General features: G+C 43.3%; 1 protein-coding gene across 2 annotated transcripts in view; it reads right to left on the minus strand.

The window, feature by feature from the left end:
* Positions 1-18969, minus strand: part of tmcc3 (transmembrane and coiled-coil domain family 3) — a 127187-nt gene that overhangs the window by 32895 nt on the left and 75323 nt on the right. The window contains exon 2 of one of the 2 annotated variants that reach the window (XM_078553691.1): positions 14995-15027. The exons of the other annotated variant lie outside the window; for it this stretch is intronic. Within the exon in view, the coding sequence (XP_078409817.1) occupies positions 14995-15000 (6 nt within the window). The 5' untranslated portion in view covers positions 15001-15027. The remainder of the gene's footprint in view (positions 1-14994; positions 15028-18969) is intronic. 2 annotated transcript variants of the gene reach the window in all.

An 18969-nucleotide genomic window follows, 5' to 3' on the forward strand; every position in this document is an offset into this window, starting at 1 on the left:
AAAGCTAAAAGCTACTGTGGATGCTGGAAATCCAAAACAAAAACAGAATTACCTGGAAAAACTCAGCAGGGCTGGCAGCATCGGCGGAGAAGAAATCAGTTAACGTTTCGAGCCTTCATGGCCCTTCGGTACTGCCGAAGGGCCATGAAGGCTCGAAACGTTAACTGATTTCTTCTCCGCCGATGCTGCCAGACCTGCTCAGTTTTTCCAGGTAATTCTGTTTTTGTTTTAGATTAAAGTCAACCTTGTTTGTAGGTCATTTAAAGGGACAGAGCTGACATACATGAGGAGGTCAGACAGCTAGTGTCACCTTTAATGACATGTTGACAGCTCTTAATATGAATTGTTTCACTCAACCTGGTTGCTGTCAAAACTAGCAATACCATTTCTTACTAGACAAGAGAGTATGTGAGCAATTCTCAGGATCTTTATCAATTTCCAGGTGAGATTCAGAAGTTCATGCTTGGGTTGGGTTGGTGATCACCTCTGATGTCGCTTTGTTGATGAACAATTCCTCTTTGCCTTCAAAATTTTTCAAAATATATCACTGGGTTGAAGTTCACAGATAGTTCCTCAAGAAAGTACAGTAAATTCGCCTTATCTGATATTGAGAAGGGCAAGCATCAGCTCAGAAAAATACAAAGAGGTGTTTAAAACTGAAGCACCAGGAGAGGATGGAGTTACAACTGACTACCTACCTCAGTGTGAAGCTTTGTAAAGCTGTGCTGACTGTATAGAAGAATCAGAATTTCATTGCAGGCAACATTGAAGTGGCAGTGCCACCGTGCCTTTGATGAAAATACCTTTAAATGAGTTATGGGGAGGCACTTGTGGAATTGCTCCTCTGCTGAGCTAGTATATTTAATTCAAAGGACATCCCTCTTTTACACCCCAGACACAATATGGTGTGAAAAAGCTCCCTGTGCTCCACAGATGCAACATGTCTGGTCATGAAGAGACCACTATTCACATCCAACTAACGCAGTATCGGTGGGATGGGTAAGGGGGAATGTTTGTTCCGTGATTCACAGCTATTACTATGTCACTCATCTCTTTCATTTCCATAGCCCAGGTTTTCTGAGATCAACTGTAGTCTTCAACGACTATCCTACATGGTGCTGACTAATGCAGTATTCACCAGGAGTTAACACTGGCTCCTTCTGAACAAAGTGTTCTCATGCAGTAGCATAGTAGTAACATAACACTTTGATTCCCCTTGAATCAGCCCTGTACAACCAGAATCCTGCTGAGAGAATTACATAGTGGTTACAACACAGAAACAGGCCATTCAGCCCAACCACTCCATGTTGGTGTTTATCCTAATCCCACATAACCTCCCTGCTCCCCTATCCCCCTTTTCTTCAGCCATCAATCTAGCCGACTCTTAAATGTTGACCTGGTCTCTACTTCACAATTGACACAGCAGTGTAGTACTGAAGGAGTGCTGCACTGTCGGTGATGCCATCTTTCAGATGAAATGTTAAACTGAAGCCCTGTCTGCCCTCTCGGGTAGATGTAAAAAATCCCATGGCACTGTTTTGAGAAGAGCAGGGGAGTTATCCCTGTTGTCCTGGCCAATATTTATTCCTCAATCAAAATCACTAAAACAGATTAACTAGTAACTTATCACATAGCTGTTTGTGGGATTTTGTTATTTGCAACTTTAGCTGCTGCATTTTCTACATAGCAACAGTGACTGCGCTTCAGAAGTACTTAATGGCTGCCAAAGCACTTTCAGATGTTCTGAGGTTGTGACAGGTGCTATACACATGCAAGTTTTTCTTTCCATTTTGGTTACTTGATTGGCAGCGAGTGTTGCTTTGTACTGAATGGATAAGGTGTCCTCAGTCTTTTTGGAATATTTGAATTTGCATAAGATCTCAGATATCCTGCATCCATTTTTTTCAACCTAACATCAAAATTGAAAGCATTTTTATCTAGCCCTTGAAATGAAGTCAAATACAGACACATGCAGAATTTGAGACAGCTATCAGCTGTAGAATCTGGTGCAGTGTTTTACGGTAAATATGAACATGTCCCCTCGTCACCTTGAACTTTGGCATCAGTAAAAAAGACTTGCATTTATATAGCACCTTTCACAATATCAAGAAAACCCACTTTATAGCAAATGGAGTGTTTTTAAAATGCAGTCACTGTTCTAATGTAGGAAACACAAGAGCCAAATTATGCACAGCAATCTCCCACAAACAGTAGTGAAATAATTGACAAGATAATCGGTTATAACGATGATGGTTGAGGGCTAAATATTGATCAGACACCAGGGAGAACTCCTCTGATCCTCCTTTGAAATAATGCCATGGGATCTTTAACATCTACTTGAGAGGACAGACATGCTTTTGTTTAGCATCACATTCAAGAGACTGCGGAAATTCTATGCTCAGTTCTCTGGAGTTGAACTGCCAACGTTCTGACTCAGATAGATGAGTGGTACCACCGAGCCACACCTTAAACTGTAGCTGAAGATATGTCACAACAAATGGTGACGTGCCAATAAAGAAGGGGTTTGTTTTTTGTGTCTGGGAACCTGAGGTCTGAATCAGAATAGGTGATGCGAGTTATGACAACTGAATTTTTAACACTTCCTTCCCCACATTGAAACCATGGAAGTGACAATAAAAAATCACTCAACAATGCCCATTTATAGTCTTAGTTGCCAATTGAAAACTGTCTCCAAGGTTTTTTCCCATGCTATGTCAATAAAAGAACGAAACTGAAAGCAGGCTTGTGTCAGCCTCCTGAATTCTTCAAGGTCATGCACAGAATTCCTTCTTATGCAGCACTTATACACGATGATGATAAGTTGCTGAAACTATTTATGTCACTGAAACCGACGAGAATGGTTAAAGTACAGCATGAGCAGCAGATAAGACCCAAGAAAATACAAACAGAAACCTTGGGCCAGAGCTTGCTGGGCAGTCACGCCATTAGAGTGACGCACTAGAACTGCACACCATTATTAAACCATTAAGATCAGTAATTTGCAGAGAAACACCATGAGTTCCAATCCTTCACAAATTACTGGGTCATTAGCCTCATCAAAGCTGACAAATGTTTGTTCTCGCTGTTTGATTTTTTACCTAGGGATATAGAATGCACAAACAAGGATTTATCTAAATTACACATTAAATCTTAGCTTGCATTGCCTACAATTTTGAACAGCCCATTATAGGAGGAATAGAAAGTACTGCAAAGGTGGGTGTTACCAGGGATGAAAGTTTTACCAGGGATGAGGGTTGTTATAGAGAGACTTAGAAAATTAGGGGATTTTTTGATCTGGCACTGGGAAAGTGAAGGGGAGGCCAAATGGAGGATCTTCAAGATTATGAAGAGTAATGATAGGGCAAGTGGTTAGACTGTTTCCATTGGTGAGTGAGACAGTAACAAGAAGCAACAGATTTAAGATTATCATGAAAAGAATTAAAATGGCGAATAGAAATGTTTTTTCAAACAGAAGGCGATCAAGATCCTGAAATCTTTGTGACAAATTGTTGTTGCCTATAGACACTTTTCAAAGGAAATTAACTGTTTTAGAAAGAAGAATATTAGATGGTAGAGTAAGCAGGCAAGGGAGTGGTATTAGAGTAGGTGGAATATTAAAATGTATGGAGAGTGAGTAAAATGGTAGGTTTAGTCCAGGTAGAGGTATTATAGGGTATTGGGAGTGAGCAGGAGAGTGGGATTAGATTGGGTAGAATATTAGGAGGGTATGGGAATGAAGTGGAGAATAAGATTATACTCCAAGGGATAGTAGAAGTTATGAGGGGTGAGGAGAGTAGGATTCCCATACATGGGCAGGAGAACACAGATTTGACAGGCCAAATGACCTGTATTTTTGCTGGAACATTCTATTGTTCTGTAATGAACTCAGTCTTCAATTTGAAACCAGTGTTATTCTCTGTGAGTTTTCAAGATGTGTCAGAGTATAAAATGAGAAGATGAACAGTCAGAAGGTTGGCTTGATGCCACATCAATTTGGCATTCCCTGATATACATTCTTAAACCACTTTGCAAGTTCCCTTACTTTGTCAAGCCTTCAACCCTATTGCTTCGCCACTGGAAAGTAAGGCATGTGACCAAGTCTATCAACCATGCCACACTTGGGAACCTTGCAGTAGCTGATTCCAGAGAAACATTGAGTGTAGATCACTTGTCAGGCCATTTATTTGGGCAATCTTGTATTACTTATTGTTACTTATTATTCCCTTAAAGAGGGAAAGAAAATCTTTTTACACAGGAGGATAGTGTACAAGTGTGAGGTGTTCAATGTGTACTAGACACAAGACATGGGTATCGCTTAATGGAAGCTCCCTTCACTGGGAAGGTGGCATGGTTCCTGCATCTTATTAGTGTCAGATATACATCTTTACGTTAATCTGAGACCCTATCTGTCTGTTTAGGTAGATGCTAATTAAACAACATGATGCAAAGAGCTGGAGGAGGCAACCTGGGTGACATTAATCCTTCAATCGATGTCACTGTTACGAATTATCTACATTGCAGTTTGTGGGATCTTGCTGTGCACAGGTTGACTGCTACATTTCCTTACATTAAAATATTGATGTTTTTAATATTCCATTATTAAATTCCATATAGTACAGCGAAGAGTTTTGGGATGTGCGGTGCTATATAAATGCAGCTTCTTTCTTCTCTTCAAATGTAACGGGGGATTTAAACAAATGGGCCGGGGAGTAATTTTAAATGTCCGATTGTATAAAACGGGGCATAGCAATTTATCATCCCAGTGGAGATAAACACAGGGGAGATGGTAAAATGGCATTCCAATAGACTATCACACGTTTAACAATATCACACAAAGTCGACATCTGTCCCAAGGGAATCTTCCCACAGTGCTTACAATAGGCTGGATTTACACCGAGTCGGGGTGACTCAGGAGCCCTTTAAAATTCCGGGATTCCCAACCTCATTACTGGACTGTCTGATTTTTGAGTGCGTCAAAAGCCTGTAGCTGGCATCCTGAGCTGGCCGATTCCATTGTGGAATAGGTATGTCCTACTCCTCCACAATTTTCATGGAGTTTTTGAAGAGTCATGGTTCAAGGCCCCTCAGAGGAGTAATGACCCATAGTCTGCATGAGGGGACCTTTTAAAAGGTGAGTTCAAAACATTCTCCTCATGCTCCCCCATGCCAAGGCAAGACATTCCATCCACCCCAATGGCCCCTCATGCTCACATGCCAATCTATGCCCACCCACCCATGGCCCCTCATGTACTCTATGCCAAGCTATGGCACTCCACCCACCTTGCCATGGCCCCTCATACCCCCTATGCCAACCTAAGGCATAGCCAGGCATACATAGGCTTGGCTGAGAGCCCATTAATCTATTACTCTTGTTGAGATGCCTGAGCCCCAGAGAAAATGTTGCTTGATTGACAGCTCAGGCTCTCTGATCTCTGCTGTCAATTTCACAATGTTTATTTATACAAGGTTAAGAGGTTTCAAGTGCTTGCAGTTTCTGCTATTGATACCTTAAACTGTCTGGATAATTGACACTTTTATTGTCCTGTAGTGAAATTACTTTTATTAACATAGTGGAAAGTAATGAACGAATGACTTTTTAAAGCTTTTTTTATACATTCTACTGTCACTATAGGATTAATCGATTCTACACAGTGTATAGTTGGTCAATGAGAATGGAAGTGTCATAGCTTGGCATGGGGGCATGAAAGGCCATCAGGTGGATGGGTGGATGCCATAACTGGCATAGAGTTATGAGGGGCCATGGGGATGGATGAGGTGCCATAGATTGGCATAGGGTGGCATGCGAGACAATAGGGGTGGGTGGAGTGCCATAGCTTGCTGTAGGGTGGCATGGGAGACCATGGGGGGCTGGGTGGAGTGCCATAGCTTGCTGCAGGGTGGCATGGGAGACCATGGTGGGGTGGGTGGAGTGCCATAGCTTGGGAGGCGATGGAGGTGGGGTGGAGTGCCAGAGCTTGCGGTAGGGTGGTGAGGGAGACCATGGGGTGGGTGGTGTGCCATAGCTGGCACGAGGGTCATGAGATGGCATGGATGGGACATGGCAAATGTGTGAGGGGTGAGGGAGTGTGAGGGGTGAGGGCTAGAGGGCCTTATCATTTTTATTATAACTGGGACAAAAGAGTGTCCCTTGACACCCACACAGTCCCTGTGGCTGCCTCCGACCCCTTTCCCGGGTTGGTTGGCCCGAATCCAGCTTGCACCCGGCTCCCAGCAATGAGACCCCACTGTTGCTGGCACTTTCTCTGGAGGCAAGCGGGCCAAGCTGGGAATTTTCCCACCTCCCACTACCTGCCTCAAGGATGAAAATCCAGGCCGATATCTCTAACACATGGCGATCAGAGGTTATCTTTATCTTGGATAATTAACTGCATCCTTTTGTGCATTGAAAGGCCCAGTGAATTCAATTGCAATTTATTATAGGGTTAGTTAACCTGTGTTAAATTTTAATAGGATACAAAAACAAAGCTGGTTTAGTAAGGCGCCTGACACAGATTTGAAGCTTAGACCTCCTGATATGAAGTCCTTTAATGACTGCAGCTTCTGTTCTGAGCTGTGGCATTTTAAGAGGATATTTGACAGGGTAACTTTAACTTCATTCTTTGTTAATTCCGGCGCTGGTTCAGTGCTATTAATTCCACGTTTCCTTTAGACAATTTCTTGGGTTCAGTGGCTTGCTAGACCCTTTCAGAGGGCAGTTAAGAGTCAACCACATTGCTGTGGGTCTAGAGTCACATGTAGGCCAGAACAGGTAAGGACGGCAGATTTCCTTCCCTAAAGGACATCGGTGAAGCAGGTGGGTATTTACACTCCTGTAAGTTGTGCAGTTGACCAAACTGACGAATATCTACTTATAACATGATCAGGAGTACAACAGTGCACCACCCCTTTTAAACATGAACTAGGAATTGTGGTTTTAAAACATGTCCTCAAATGGAATCCTTCAATCTTTCTGAAGGATGCAAATAGTTGGTGAGAAAGACCAGGTACAAACGTTAAGCTATTTCATTACACAGCCAGCGAACATTCAAAGGCTTGAACTTACTTGGTTTTGTTTTTACATAATGGTACAAAAATAATGAATACGCCTCATTTCCCCACATCAGTGAATCATTTTGTTTGAGATGAGCAAAACAATCACTTCTGAATCCTGACTTCCATTTCATGGCGAAACCATTCATAACTTTCTGTTTAAAAGTCTGACTCCCAGCAATGTTGCTATCTCTAATTTTATCTCCCTATGTTCACAGCCAGAAGGGAAGGACTGTTAACAATCTCTACCACAGGTCTGGAGCCAAATACTTTCCAAAGCAGAAAGTGCATGGTGCTTAAGGATTACCAAAATAAACTAAGAAATTACTTATTATTTAAACTTTGGGGAACCAATGTCTAGCTCATTATAAAGTTAATATATTTTTTCTGCTGTAACCATTCTACAATTCTATTTTTTCATGGGCTGTGACTATTGATGTGAGTGTCACAGGCAAGGCAAACATTTGTTGCCCATCCCTAATTGCCCTTGAACTGAGTGGTTTGCTAGGCCATTTCGGAGGGCAGTTGAGAGTCAACCACATTGCTGTGGGTCTGGAGTCACATGTAGGCCAGACCAGGTAAGGACGATGGATTTCCTTCCCTAAAGGGCATTAGTGAACCAGATGAGTTTTTACACTCCTGTAAGTTGTGGAGTTGACCAAAACTGCCCAATGTCTACTAATAACATGACCAAAAGTATAACAGTGCATCACCCCTTTTAAGCATGAACGTTCGCGTTTTGAATGAACGTCATTCATTGATGATAGTTGAGACTAGTTTTATATTCCATTTATTAATTCCACCAGCTGCCATAGTGGGATTTGAACCCATGCCCCCAGAGCATTAGCATTACCATTGCACCACCATATCCCTCTAATATTCTTCTGTCTCAGTGTTTCTTAAAAAAAAGCCTTGTGTGAAACAGTTTTGAGCCAGCCAACATTTAAATCCCAAATCCGTTCATTGGAAAATGGGCCAAAAGAATTCTAAAGCACCAGGTGCTGTATACAAGAGTGCAGCTGACCATGAAAGTTAGACATGATTTACAGTGCAAAAAACTTCACAGCAGGTTTTCATCTTATTGTTGCTGTCACTTCTGTTTGTAACAGTGTGGGGACAATACCGGCATCCTAAACTATTGCAGTAAACAAACCTGACTGGTAAGGGCCCACTGGTTCCTTCCCTGAACTTCATGTACTTTTGCTAATGTCATTACTTTGCTTTTGGCACCACAATTATTTATTATGGAAAGAAAAAGGATCTTGCATTTACATAGTGATTCATTATGTCCTAGCAAATGTCTAGTTACAACAGCTTGCATTAATATATTGCATTTGAAGTAGTTAAAAGGCCTAAAGTGCTTTACATGCACATATTCAGACAAACTTTGACACTGAACAACATTAGTAGGTATTAGGTGACCAAAGGAGGAGGAAGTAGATAAGAGGTCGAGAGAATTCCAGAGCTTAGGTCCTAGGCAGCTGAAGACAGGGCCGCCAATGGTGAGGTGAAGGAAGTTAGAGATAAACAAGAGGCTCAAGTTGGAGGAACCCAGAGATCCCTGAGTTCTCAGACCTGGAGGAGGTTGCAGAGATAGAGAGGAATGAGGCCATGAAAGAACTTAAATGCAAGGATGAGAATTTTAAATTTTACTCTGATGGAGTGGATGCCAATGTACATCAGCGAGCATGGGGTGATGGGACAAAAGGACTTGATGCAAATAAGTACACGTGCAGAAGAGTTTTGAATGGATTCAACTTTATGTTGGATGGGAGGTGGGAGGTCAGCCAGGTGAGCATTGGAATAGTTAGTCTGTTTTTGGTGATATTAGCTGGAGAAAGAATGTTGATCAGAGCACCTAGAAAACTCAATGTTCTTTTTCAGCTAGTACCATGGAATGTTTTATATCCATTTGAACAGGTAATGTACAAGATTGCCTGGAACTCCCAACAATGCAGCACTCCCTCAGTATTACACTGAAGTGTCAGTTTAGATTTTGTGTGCAACTCCTGGACGGGGGAGGATTTTTAACAACAAATTCAATTCAATTTGATTGCAATGAGAGTAAAATCAGGCAACCTGAGCCTGTCAAAGGATTCTATTTTTTCATGGGATGTGGGTGTTGATGTGGGTGTCACTGGCAAGGTTAGCATTTGTTGCCCATCCCTAATTGCCCTTGAACTGAGTGGTTTGCTTGGCCATTGTAGAGGGCAATTAAGAGTCAACCACATTGCTATGTGTCTGAAGTCACATGTAGGCCAGACCAGATAAGGAGAGTAGATTTCATTCCCTCAAAGACATTAGTGAAACAGACGGGTTTCTACAATAATTGATGATAATTGGGGTTAGTTTCATATTCCATATTTATTGATCGAATTTAAATTTCGCCAGCTACTATAATGGATTTCAACCCCTGCATTAGCCTGGGCCTCTGGCTTACCAGGCCAGTGACATTACCACTATGTTACCATCTTCCCCTAATATTCTTCTGTCTCAGTGCTTCTTTAAAAAAAACTTGAGTGAAACACCTTGTTTTGAGCCATCCAACATCTACATGCTAAATCCATTCAATTATTGGAATGGGATGTGGACCTGGAGTGTGACGTGAACCATGACTCATACTCTAGGAGGCTTACAGACTCAATCAAGCTACCATTTACATGACAGAAGTAAAAAAAGGAAGTCACAGTTGTTTACCTGGCTTTCATAAATCAAAATGCTAGATCATATGACATGACAACACTAATAGTGGTGAATTAGCAGGTGCCAAGCTTTTCAGGGTTGGTATGAACCTGACTTGCTGCTTGCTAGTTATTTAATTTTTTTGTCACAATTTTCTCCAAGGAATTTATTGCTATTAAATCTAACCAATCAGAATTCACACTTTCAGTCTCAATAAAGAATGTATCAAGTGAACAAGGGAATACATATTTAAGGATCTGTCATCTCCTGAAAGTTCAATTGACTTATATCGCTTTTATAAACCTGTTATTCCATTTATGAATATTTGCATTTCAATGTCAGTAAAAGTTCACAAAAGATTTAGAAGGGAAAAGGAAATGACTTGCATTTAAATAGCATCTTTCATTATTTCAGGATTTTCCAAAGTATTTTATAGTCAATGAAGAACTTTTTGAAGTGTAGTCAATGTTGTAATATAGGAAACGTGGTATTCAATTCACACACAGAAAGGTCCCACAAACAGTAATAAATAAATGGCTAGATAGCTTGTTTTATGGGGTTGATTGAGTGATAAACATCAGCCAGGACACTGGAGAGAACCTACTCTTCTTTCAAAGTGTCATGGGAACTTTTATATCCACCTCGGTTTAATATCTCATCCAGAAGACAGCACCTCTGACAGTATAGCACTCCCTCAGTAATGTCAGCTTGGACTTTGTGCTCAAGTTTCTGATGCAGAATCAAGAATGTTACCAGAAAGAGTCATGTGTTTGTCCAAAAGTGAAGTTGAGGCCAAATTCAGATCAGCCACGATGGTGGAGCAGACTCAAAGGGCCAAATGACCTACTCCTGCTCCTAACTTGTATGTTCGTAAGTACTTTACAGACAGATTAATACAGACTGGTATTTTTTTCCGGACTGTGACTGGACAATAGGGAATCTCCATCACTGACTGTAGATTCCAATAACCCACAACATCACCTTGGAGTGTTCCCTGCCAACATCACACAAACCTCACAGCACAGACTGTGTGAAACGATGGCCCTCGCCCCACTGCTTAATCACTGAGCTACCCCCAGGGATTTAATTTGTCCCAATTAGAAGCATATTATTAACTGGGTTTATCACTGGCTTCAATGCCAGCTGATTACGGAAGCTGAAATGGTTTTATTAAAGCAGCAACGTCTGTCTGATGTTACAGCACATTCAATGGCCACTTATTACAGCTGCCTGCTGATAGATTAGGTGAGTTTTTGTCAACACGCATTTAAAAAGAATACAGGGAAAAGATAGCCGAGGCAATATTACATATATTTAATACTTCATTAGAAAAAGATCCAGTGCCAGAAGACTGGTGGATAGCTAGTGTCATATGGAGACATAAAACCAACCAAGAGTATAATACTGAATAGTCAACATGAATTTCAAAAGGGAAAGTCTTGCTTGACCAACCTCATTGAATTCTTTGAAAAAGTCAATAGAGTAATGCTGTAGATGTAATTTCACTAAACTTCCAAAAGACCTTTGAGAAGGTGCCTTATTATAGACTAATAAATAAGGTCAGAGAATGCATAGGTAGGGGAGACGAAGCAGAACGGATTGCTGACTGACTGCAAGATAGAAAGCAGAGAGCGGGGTAAAGGGTATCTATTCAGAATGGCAGGAGGTGGGATCCCACAAGGATCAGTGCTGGGACTGCTGTTGTTCACAATTTACATTTAACACTTTAGACTTTGGAATTAAAAGCACAATTTCAACATGTGTGGTTAACAGGTTTGGTGGGTGGGAGATGGTCAATACTGAGGAGGGCTGCAACAAGTTATAAGGAGACATTAACAAACTTGCAGGATAACATTGGAAAATTGAATTTCCATATAGATAAACATGTTATATTTTGGTAAGAAGAAATAAGGAAGTTACATGTTACCTGGAAAATAGGAATCTAAATGGGGCAGAGGAGTAAAGGGATCTCAGAGTACAAGTACATAAATCACTGAAAATAACAATGCAGGTTAATAAGTCAATAAAAAGCAAACCAAACACTCAGGTTTATTTCTAGAGGAATAGAACTGAAAGGTAGTGAAGTTATGTTCAATTTGTATTGTACCTTGTTTGGAGCATACTCAGAGTCCTGTGTACAGTTCGCGTCCACACGTTAAAGGTTGGAGAGGGTGCAACCAAGATTTATGTGGATGTTACCAGAATTGAGAGGTTATACATATCAGGAAAGGATGAACAGGCTGGGTCCCTTTTCTCTTGAAAAGTAAAAGTCTGAAAGATGATATAATGGATGCCTTTAAAATAATGAAAGGTTTTGATAGTGTAAGGACGAAAATGGTGGCTCCTAACAGTAGTGTGGGTGGACCTACACCACAAAGACTGCGGTGTGGGTGTACCTACGCCACACAGAATGTACCTATGCCACACAGACTGCAGTGCAGGTGTACCTACGCCACGCAGACTGCGGTGTGGGTGTACCTACGCCACACGGACTGCAGTGCAGGTGTACCTACGCCACGCGGACTGCGATGTGGGTGTACCTACGCCACACAGGCTGCAGTGTGTGTGTACATACGCCACACGGACTGCAGTGTGGGTGTACCTACGCCACACAGGCTGCAGTGTGTGTGTACATACGCCACACGGACTGCAGTGTGGGTGTACCTACGCCACACAGGCTGCAGTGTGTGGGTACATACGCCACACGGACTGCGGTGTGGGTGCACCTACGCCACACAGGCTGCAGTGTGTGTGTACATACGCCACACGGACTGCAGTGTGGGTGTACCTACGCCACATGGACTGCAGTGCAGGTGTACCTACGCCACACAGACTGCAGTGCAGGTGTACCTACGCCACTCGGACTGTGGTGTGGGTGCACCTACGCCACACGGACTGCGGTGTGGGTGCACCTACGCCACATGGACTGCGGTGTGGGTGCACCTACGCCACACGGACTGCGGTGTGGGTGTACTTACGCCACACATGCTGCAGTGTGGGTGCACCTATGCCACACGGACTGCAGTGCAGGTGCACCTACGCCACACAGACTGCGGTGTGGGTGCACCTACGCCACACGGACTGCGCTTTGGGTGTACCTACGCCACACGGACTGCGGTGTGGGTGCACCTACGCCACACAGACTGCGGTGTGGGTGCACCTATGCCACGCGGACTGCAGCAGTTTAGAAACAAATAAAACAAGACTTCTGTGGAAATGCAGAACTTGAGACCATCAATATAAGATTGTCACCAAGGAATCAAGTCGGGAGCTCAGAAGAAACTTCTTTACCCAGAAAGTGCTGAGAACGTGGAGCTCATTACCACACAGAGTGGTCGAAGCATTTCCGTGAAGCTCGGTATGTAGATGAGGGGAAACGGAACAGAGGACTATGCTGACAGAGTTTGATGAGGAAACAAGGGGGGAGGTTTGAGTGGAGCGTAAGCATCAGCATGGATTGGTTGGGCCAAATGGCCTGTAGGTCCATGTGGTGTAGGAAATTCTATGTAATTCTAGGTAAACTATTTATAGATTCATTGCAGTACAGCAGGAAGCCATTCAGCCCACCAAGTCCAGCTCCCTATTGAAAAATCCCATCAGTCCCATTCCGCCCTCTATCGCTGTTGCCCTGCAAGTTTATTTCCTTCACGTCTATCCAATTTCTTTTTGAAATCATTGATTGTTTCCACCTCCAGTGAGTTCCAGGTCATTCCCACTCACTGCATAAAAAAGTTCTCATCCCCTTCGTAACTCTTGCTGAAATCCTTAAATCTGTGTCCCCCAAGTCCTTGCACCATCAGCTAATGGGAACAGCTTTTCCTTATCTACCTTATCTAAACCTGTCATCATCTTGTACACCTCTATCAAATCTCTCCTCAATCTCCTTTGCTCCAAGGGGACCAACCCCAGCTTCTCCAGTTTAGCCCTGTAGCTAAAATCCTCCATCCCTGGAGCCTTTCTGGTAAATCTCCCCTGCACCCCATCAAGGCCCCTCACATCCTTCCTAAAGTGTGGTGACCAGAACTGCACATAATACACGAGTTGTGGCCTAACCAGAGCTTTATAAATGTACTGCATAATTTCCCTGCTTTTGTACTCATTGAGACATTTAATGAAGGCACCACAGAGCTAGTGAGAGCCTCACATCACGTCTCCGGGAAGACCTGCTGAATTAAGTGTGAGCCATTCCCGAGATGAGGCCCCAGGGCGGAAGTCCTGTCCCCCAAGTGCTGCTGACCAATCAAAAGCCAGGAGCTCTATTGAATGACGATGTCACTGGGAAGCGGGGCTGCTGCCAGTAGGAGAGCCACCTGAGGTCTAGGATCATCACTGATGGCGGGAGGAGGTTGCAGGGGAGGGAGGTCAACATCAGGGGCAAGGGGGCAGCTCTCAGTGGGGGCCTCTTTACCAGCTGCCAGGTCCCTCAATCAGGCACTAAGTGCCTTTGAACAAGATACCCCCTGCTTTCCCTCACTGGGAGCCCACAAGCAACCTGTTTTAACTTCTTTCAATTTATGAGGCTAGAGACCAAAAGCCACTTAGTGCTTAGGGCAGAGGGAGAGAGGGAGGGGGAGAGAGTTTGATGCCAGTGCAGCCTGAGGAGCAGGAGATTCAGTGGGACCCGGGCGACCCTTTTCACTTGGTCCTGAGGCACACTAAGCATCAAACATTGACCCAGGCATTAGTGGCGCTGCCCATAGCGTAACCCACCAGCACCTGCACTGGCAGCAGGCATGGACTTGGGTTACCATCAGCTTCTGAAGTCTCTGAGGAGTTGTCACAGTCGAATATCCTGCAACAAAGGGTTAAGGTCCCCATGCTTCACCTCCTCTTGGCTCAGATCCACTCTGCTGTAAGTGCTCATACCTTGATACCTGCATTTCCAAACCGCCTCTCATGCTTTGGACTATTCAGCAATCCTACCCCAAGTGCATTAGCACACATTGGAATTTCTGTGCCTTTAAGTCAAAGAAACAAATGAGACTTTGTACGATGTCTCCTGACCATGTTTGTACTTCTGTTATCTCTGGTGGGGTGATTACCAAAAACCAATAAACAAACAACAACGTCAGCTGTTTGACTATATCATAATTTAGTTATCTCTATCTGCTTTACTGAGACTTCAGAGCTTAATGTCAGTAAGTTCAACATGTTTTGAGGCCTGACAGAAGCTGATGACTTAGATGCGGAGAGTCTCTTCATCATTTCTCTAGCCTCTCCTCTGGATCCGGACATTCTTTAACCGCTGCACAATCTACTTACCAACATATTGAGGCACTGCCTTCCAATCAGCCTCTCCTCGTCAGTCCGGCAGCGGATGGGTGAGTGAAGAGGTGAGAGCTTTAAACACAACTGTCAGATTGGAAACAGGATTGTACTAATTGTGTTTGTGGGAGGTGTATTTATTTAATCATTTATAAGTTCCCAGTGGCTGGGACCGCCTCAGTGCCAGCTTATGAAGAGGTTCAGTTCTTTGAAATCCTATTGCCAAGACTAGCACTGAATACTACAGCACTCACCAATATAATACAGATCATCTGATTGCAAAGCATTGCCAAAGGAGTATGCACAAATAATTTAAACACAGGATCCAGAATGTCCTCACAATGCTGCCACATTGAAGGTTACAAATGTAAAATGTTTGTTCATTCACAAGGAGTTCCAAAGATCAGAATGAAATACTTTTCCAATCCCCAACTTTGACCCTGAAGTTAGTAAAGTGTAACCTGTAACAGAGATAAGCTGCCTCCTTGCAATTTTATTCATAGGTTAGAGCAGCTCAGTGTGTCTGGCTCAAAGACGAAACGTTTAACTGCTATTTCTTGCTGGGTCTCTTTTTAAGAGGTAAGTTTATCCTTTTATTCTTTCTGCTTCCTCCCCCTCATTTGACTCTCCCTTTGTGACATTATCTGCCCCACTCACCTTGATCTGAGATCTCCATCTATCACACGAGGTGACAGTGGCCCAGCCTGGGTGCCCTTTGATTCTTCATCTAAAAGGCAGTTCCTGATTCCTGTGTCAGCCCAGCTTAATGAACTCCCTCATGCTGAGCAAGATCAATACCACTCAAAATCCCACTTAGGCACACAATCCAGGCTGACACAAGAGTTCTGCAGGTTGGGCCTATACTCATTGGAGTTCAGAAGAATGAGAGGTGGACTTATTGAAACATATAGTGTGTTTGACAGGGTAGGTGCTGAGAGGGTGTTTCCCCTCATGAAGGAATCTAGAATTAGGTGGCACAGTTTCAAAATAAGGGATCTTCCATTTAAGATGGCGATGAGGAGGAATTTCTTCTCTCAGAGGGCCGTTAGTGTTTGGAATTCTCTTCTTCAGGGAGCAGTGGAGGCTGGGTCATTGAATATATTCAAGGCTGAGTTAATAGACAGATTTTTGATTGACAAGGGAGTCAAGGGTTATGGGGGGACAGGCAGGAAAGTGGAGTTGAGGCCACAATCAGATCAGCCATGATTGTATTGAATGGTGGGGCAGGCTTGATGGGCCAAATGGTCTGCTCCTGCTCCTATTTCTTATGGTCTTACATTCCAATGCTCAGGGGGTGCAGCACTGTTAGAGGTGCAGTCTTTCAGATGAGGCGGTAAACTCTCAGGTGGACGTGAAAGATCCCGTGGCAGAACAGGGGAGCCCTGTCTAATATTTATCCCTCAACTAACACCATTAAAACAGGATATTTGGTCATTTACATCATTGCTGTTTGTGGGACCTGGCAGTTCATGCACTGGTAACTACACTTCAAACATACTTCATTAGATGCAATGTGTCTTGGGATGTCCCAAAGCTGTTACGGCTGTTATAAATATTCTTTCTTATTTTCATTGCACAACACAGCATGTTGCTGTTCTAGTGCATTGTTCCTCTGAGCTGTCCTTTAAGCATTGTTTCACTTGCACATATTGTTCTCACTTGTCTATGCCTTCAGTTCTTTTCATTAACCCTAGCAGCAAGTTTCCATGGTGACACTTTAGAATCATACACATCTCCATTCTACTCTTTAAACGTGTGTTCTGTTGTATTGCAGCTTTAAGAATGCTGTGAGATGGCACTGTTATGCTCCACCTCACTGTTACATGGCTAACCCCTATACTTTGCGTAAACATGGAGCCTGAGGGATCTGATTTAGACCCACTATGCATCTGGGAAGAAATTGGTTTGGGCCCAAAAACACCCTCTCACAGTTAGGAAGACAATAACACAAGAAATAGGCCATTCCTCCCCTTGAGCCTGCTCCGCCACAATTATGACTGAATCTTTACCTCAACTCCACCTTCCAACACTATACTTACATCCCTTGACTCTCTTAGTATTCAAAAATATATCGATCTGTCTTGAACATACTCAATGGCTGAGCATCCACAACCCTCTGGGAAGAGAATTCCAAAGATTCATGACCCTGTGAAGAAATTTCTCCTCACTGATTTCAGTCCTAAATGGTTGACCCCTTAGACACTGGGATCCTATATTCTAGACTCCAAATTTGAGAAACATCCTCATTGCATATAGCCTGTCAAACTCCTTAAGGATATTAAATCTTTCAATTAGATCACCACTCATCTTCCAAACTCTAGGGAATATGTAATAACCTGGTCTACTCAATCTCTCCTCAAAGGAGAATCTCCACATCACTGTCACTGCACCCACTGTATACAGTATTCCAGGTGTGGTCTCATCAAAGCCTGATATGATTGTAGTCTTTACTTTTATACTCAAATTCCTCTGTAATAAAGGCTAACGTAACATTTGCTGAACCAATGTGGGTGCCTGTCTGGGTCTCAGCACTCACCCCACCCACCCCCACCCACCCCTCAACCACCAGCACCTACTCAGTTAAGTCTGGTGGAGGTTGTTTTTATTAAATATTCGTTATTCACATGCTTATAATCTCACTTAAACTGAAAAATGCAAAATCCAGTCTGCTACTCAAACCGTCTGTGTAGGCCATTCAACAACCACCCCACCCCACCCCCCCCAGCTATTCAGTTAGATCATGGTTAACTTGTGCCTCATCCCTATTTACCCACATTAGTTCCATATCCCTTATCTTACTTGACAAAAAGCTGTCAATCTCAGCCTTGAAAATTTCAGCTGATTCCCAGATCCACAGTCTTTGTGAGACTGAGTTCCAAATTCCTACAACCTTTTGTGTGAATAGGTGTTTCCTGATTTCACGCCTTTTAAAATGTTCCTGATTGTACCGAACCCTCCCACCAGAGGAAATAGTTTCTCTCTCTGTCACGTATTGAATTTGTTTATCGTTTTAAACATCTTGATGGGTTCACCCCTCACTTTTATAACTCTCAGGTTCCAGCTAAATTTATGCAACTGATCCTCACAATTTAACCATTTCAAACCTAGCATCATTCTGGTGAATCTGTGCTTTGCTCGCCTTCCAAGCCAATATACCCTTCCTGAGGTGCAGTGCCAATACTGCACACAATACTCCAGATTAGGTCTAACCAAGGCTCTGTACAATGAAAGCAGAATCATATTGTCTCCGTTGTATTCCAGACCCCCGCCTCCCCAGATAAAGATCAATATTACATTTGCTTGTTTGATTACTTGTGAATCTGTGCATGGGGCAGGATCTTTAGGTTGGCAAGCAGGGGGTGGGGCCCGCTCGCCGACGCGTAAAATGACGCGGGATGACGTTGGACAGAACTCCCGACGTCACCCGGTGCCATTTCAATTTTCAGGTCGGCGGGGGTGCAGCCGAGTCAACTGTGCGCCCACCGACCTGTCAACGGCCTATTGAGGACATTAATAAACCAATTTAGGTAATTGACAGGGCTGCCCGTCCAACCTTAAGGTTGGCGGGCAGGCCGGGAGCCCTGGTGGGCTTCAAAAAAAGCATGAAACCTCATCCATGGGCGGGATGAGGTTTCATGAGGGTTTTTAAATAGTTAATAAAGGTTTGAGTTAAAGTCATGGACATGTCCCAACTCATGTGACAGTGTCACATGAGTTGGGACACTCACATTCCCACCTAATTTTGTGTCATCAGCAAACTTGGAAATATTACATTTGGTTCCCTCATCCAAATCATTGAAATCCTCAGACTTGCTACTTTTTCTAGCAACTTTATATGACTCCTCTTTGGATCAAACATTATTATGAATATCTGGGGCCCAAGCACTGATCCCTGCGGTACCCCACTAGTCACCACCTGCCATTCCAAAAAAGGCCCATTTATTCCTACTCTCTGTTTCCTGTCTGCTAACT

Source organism: Cetorhinus maximus, chromosome 12, assembly GCF_964194155.1.
Source record: "Cetorhinus maximus chromosome 12, sCetMax3.hap1.1, whole genome shotgun sequence".
Taxonomy (NCBI): Eukaryota; Metazoa; Chordata; class Chondrichthyes; order Lamniformes; family Cetorhinidae; genus Cetorhinus; species Cetorhinus maximus.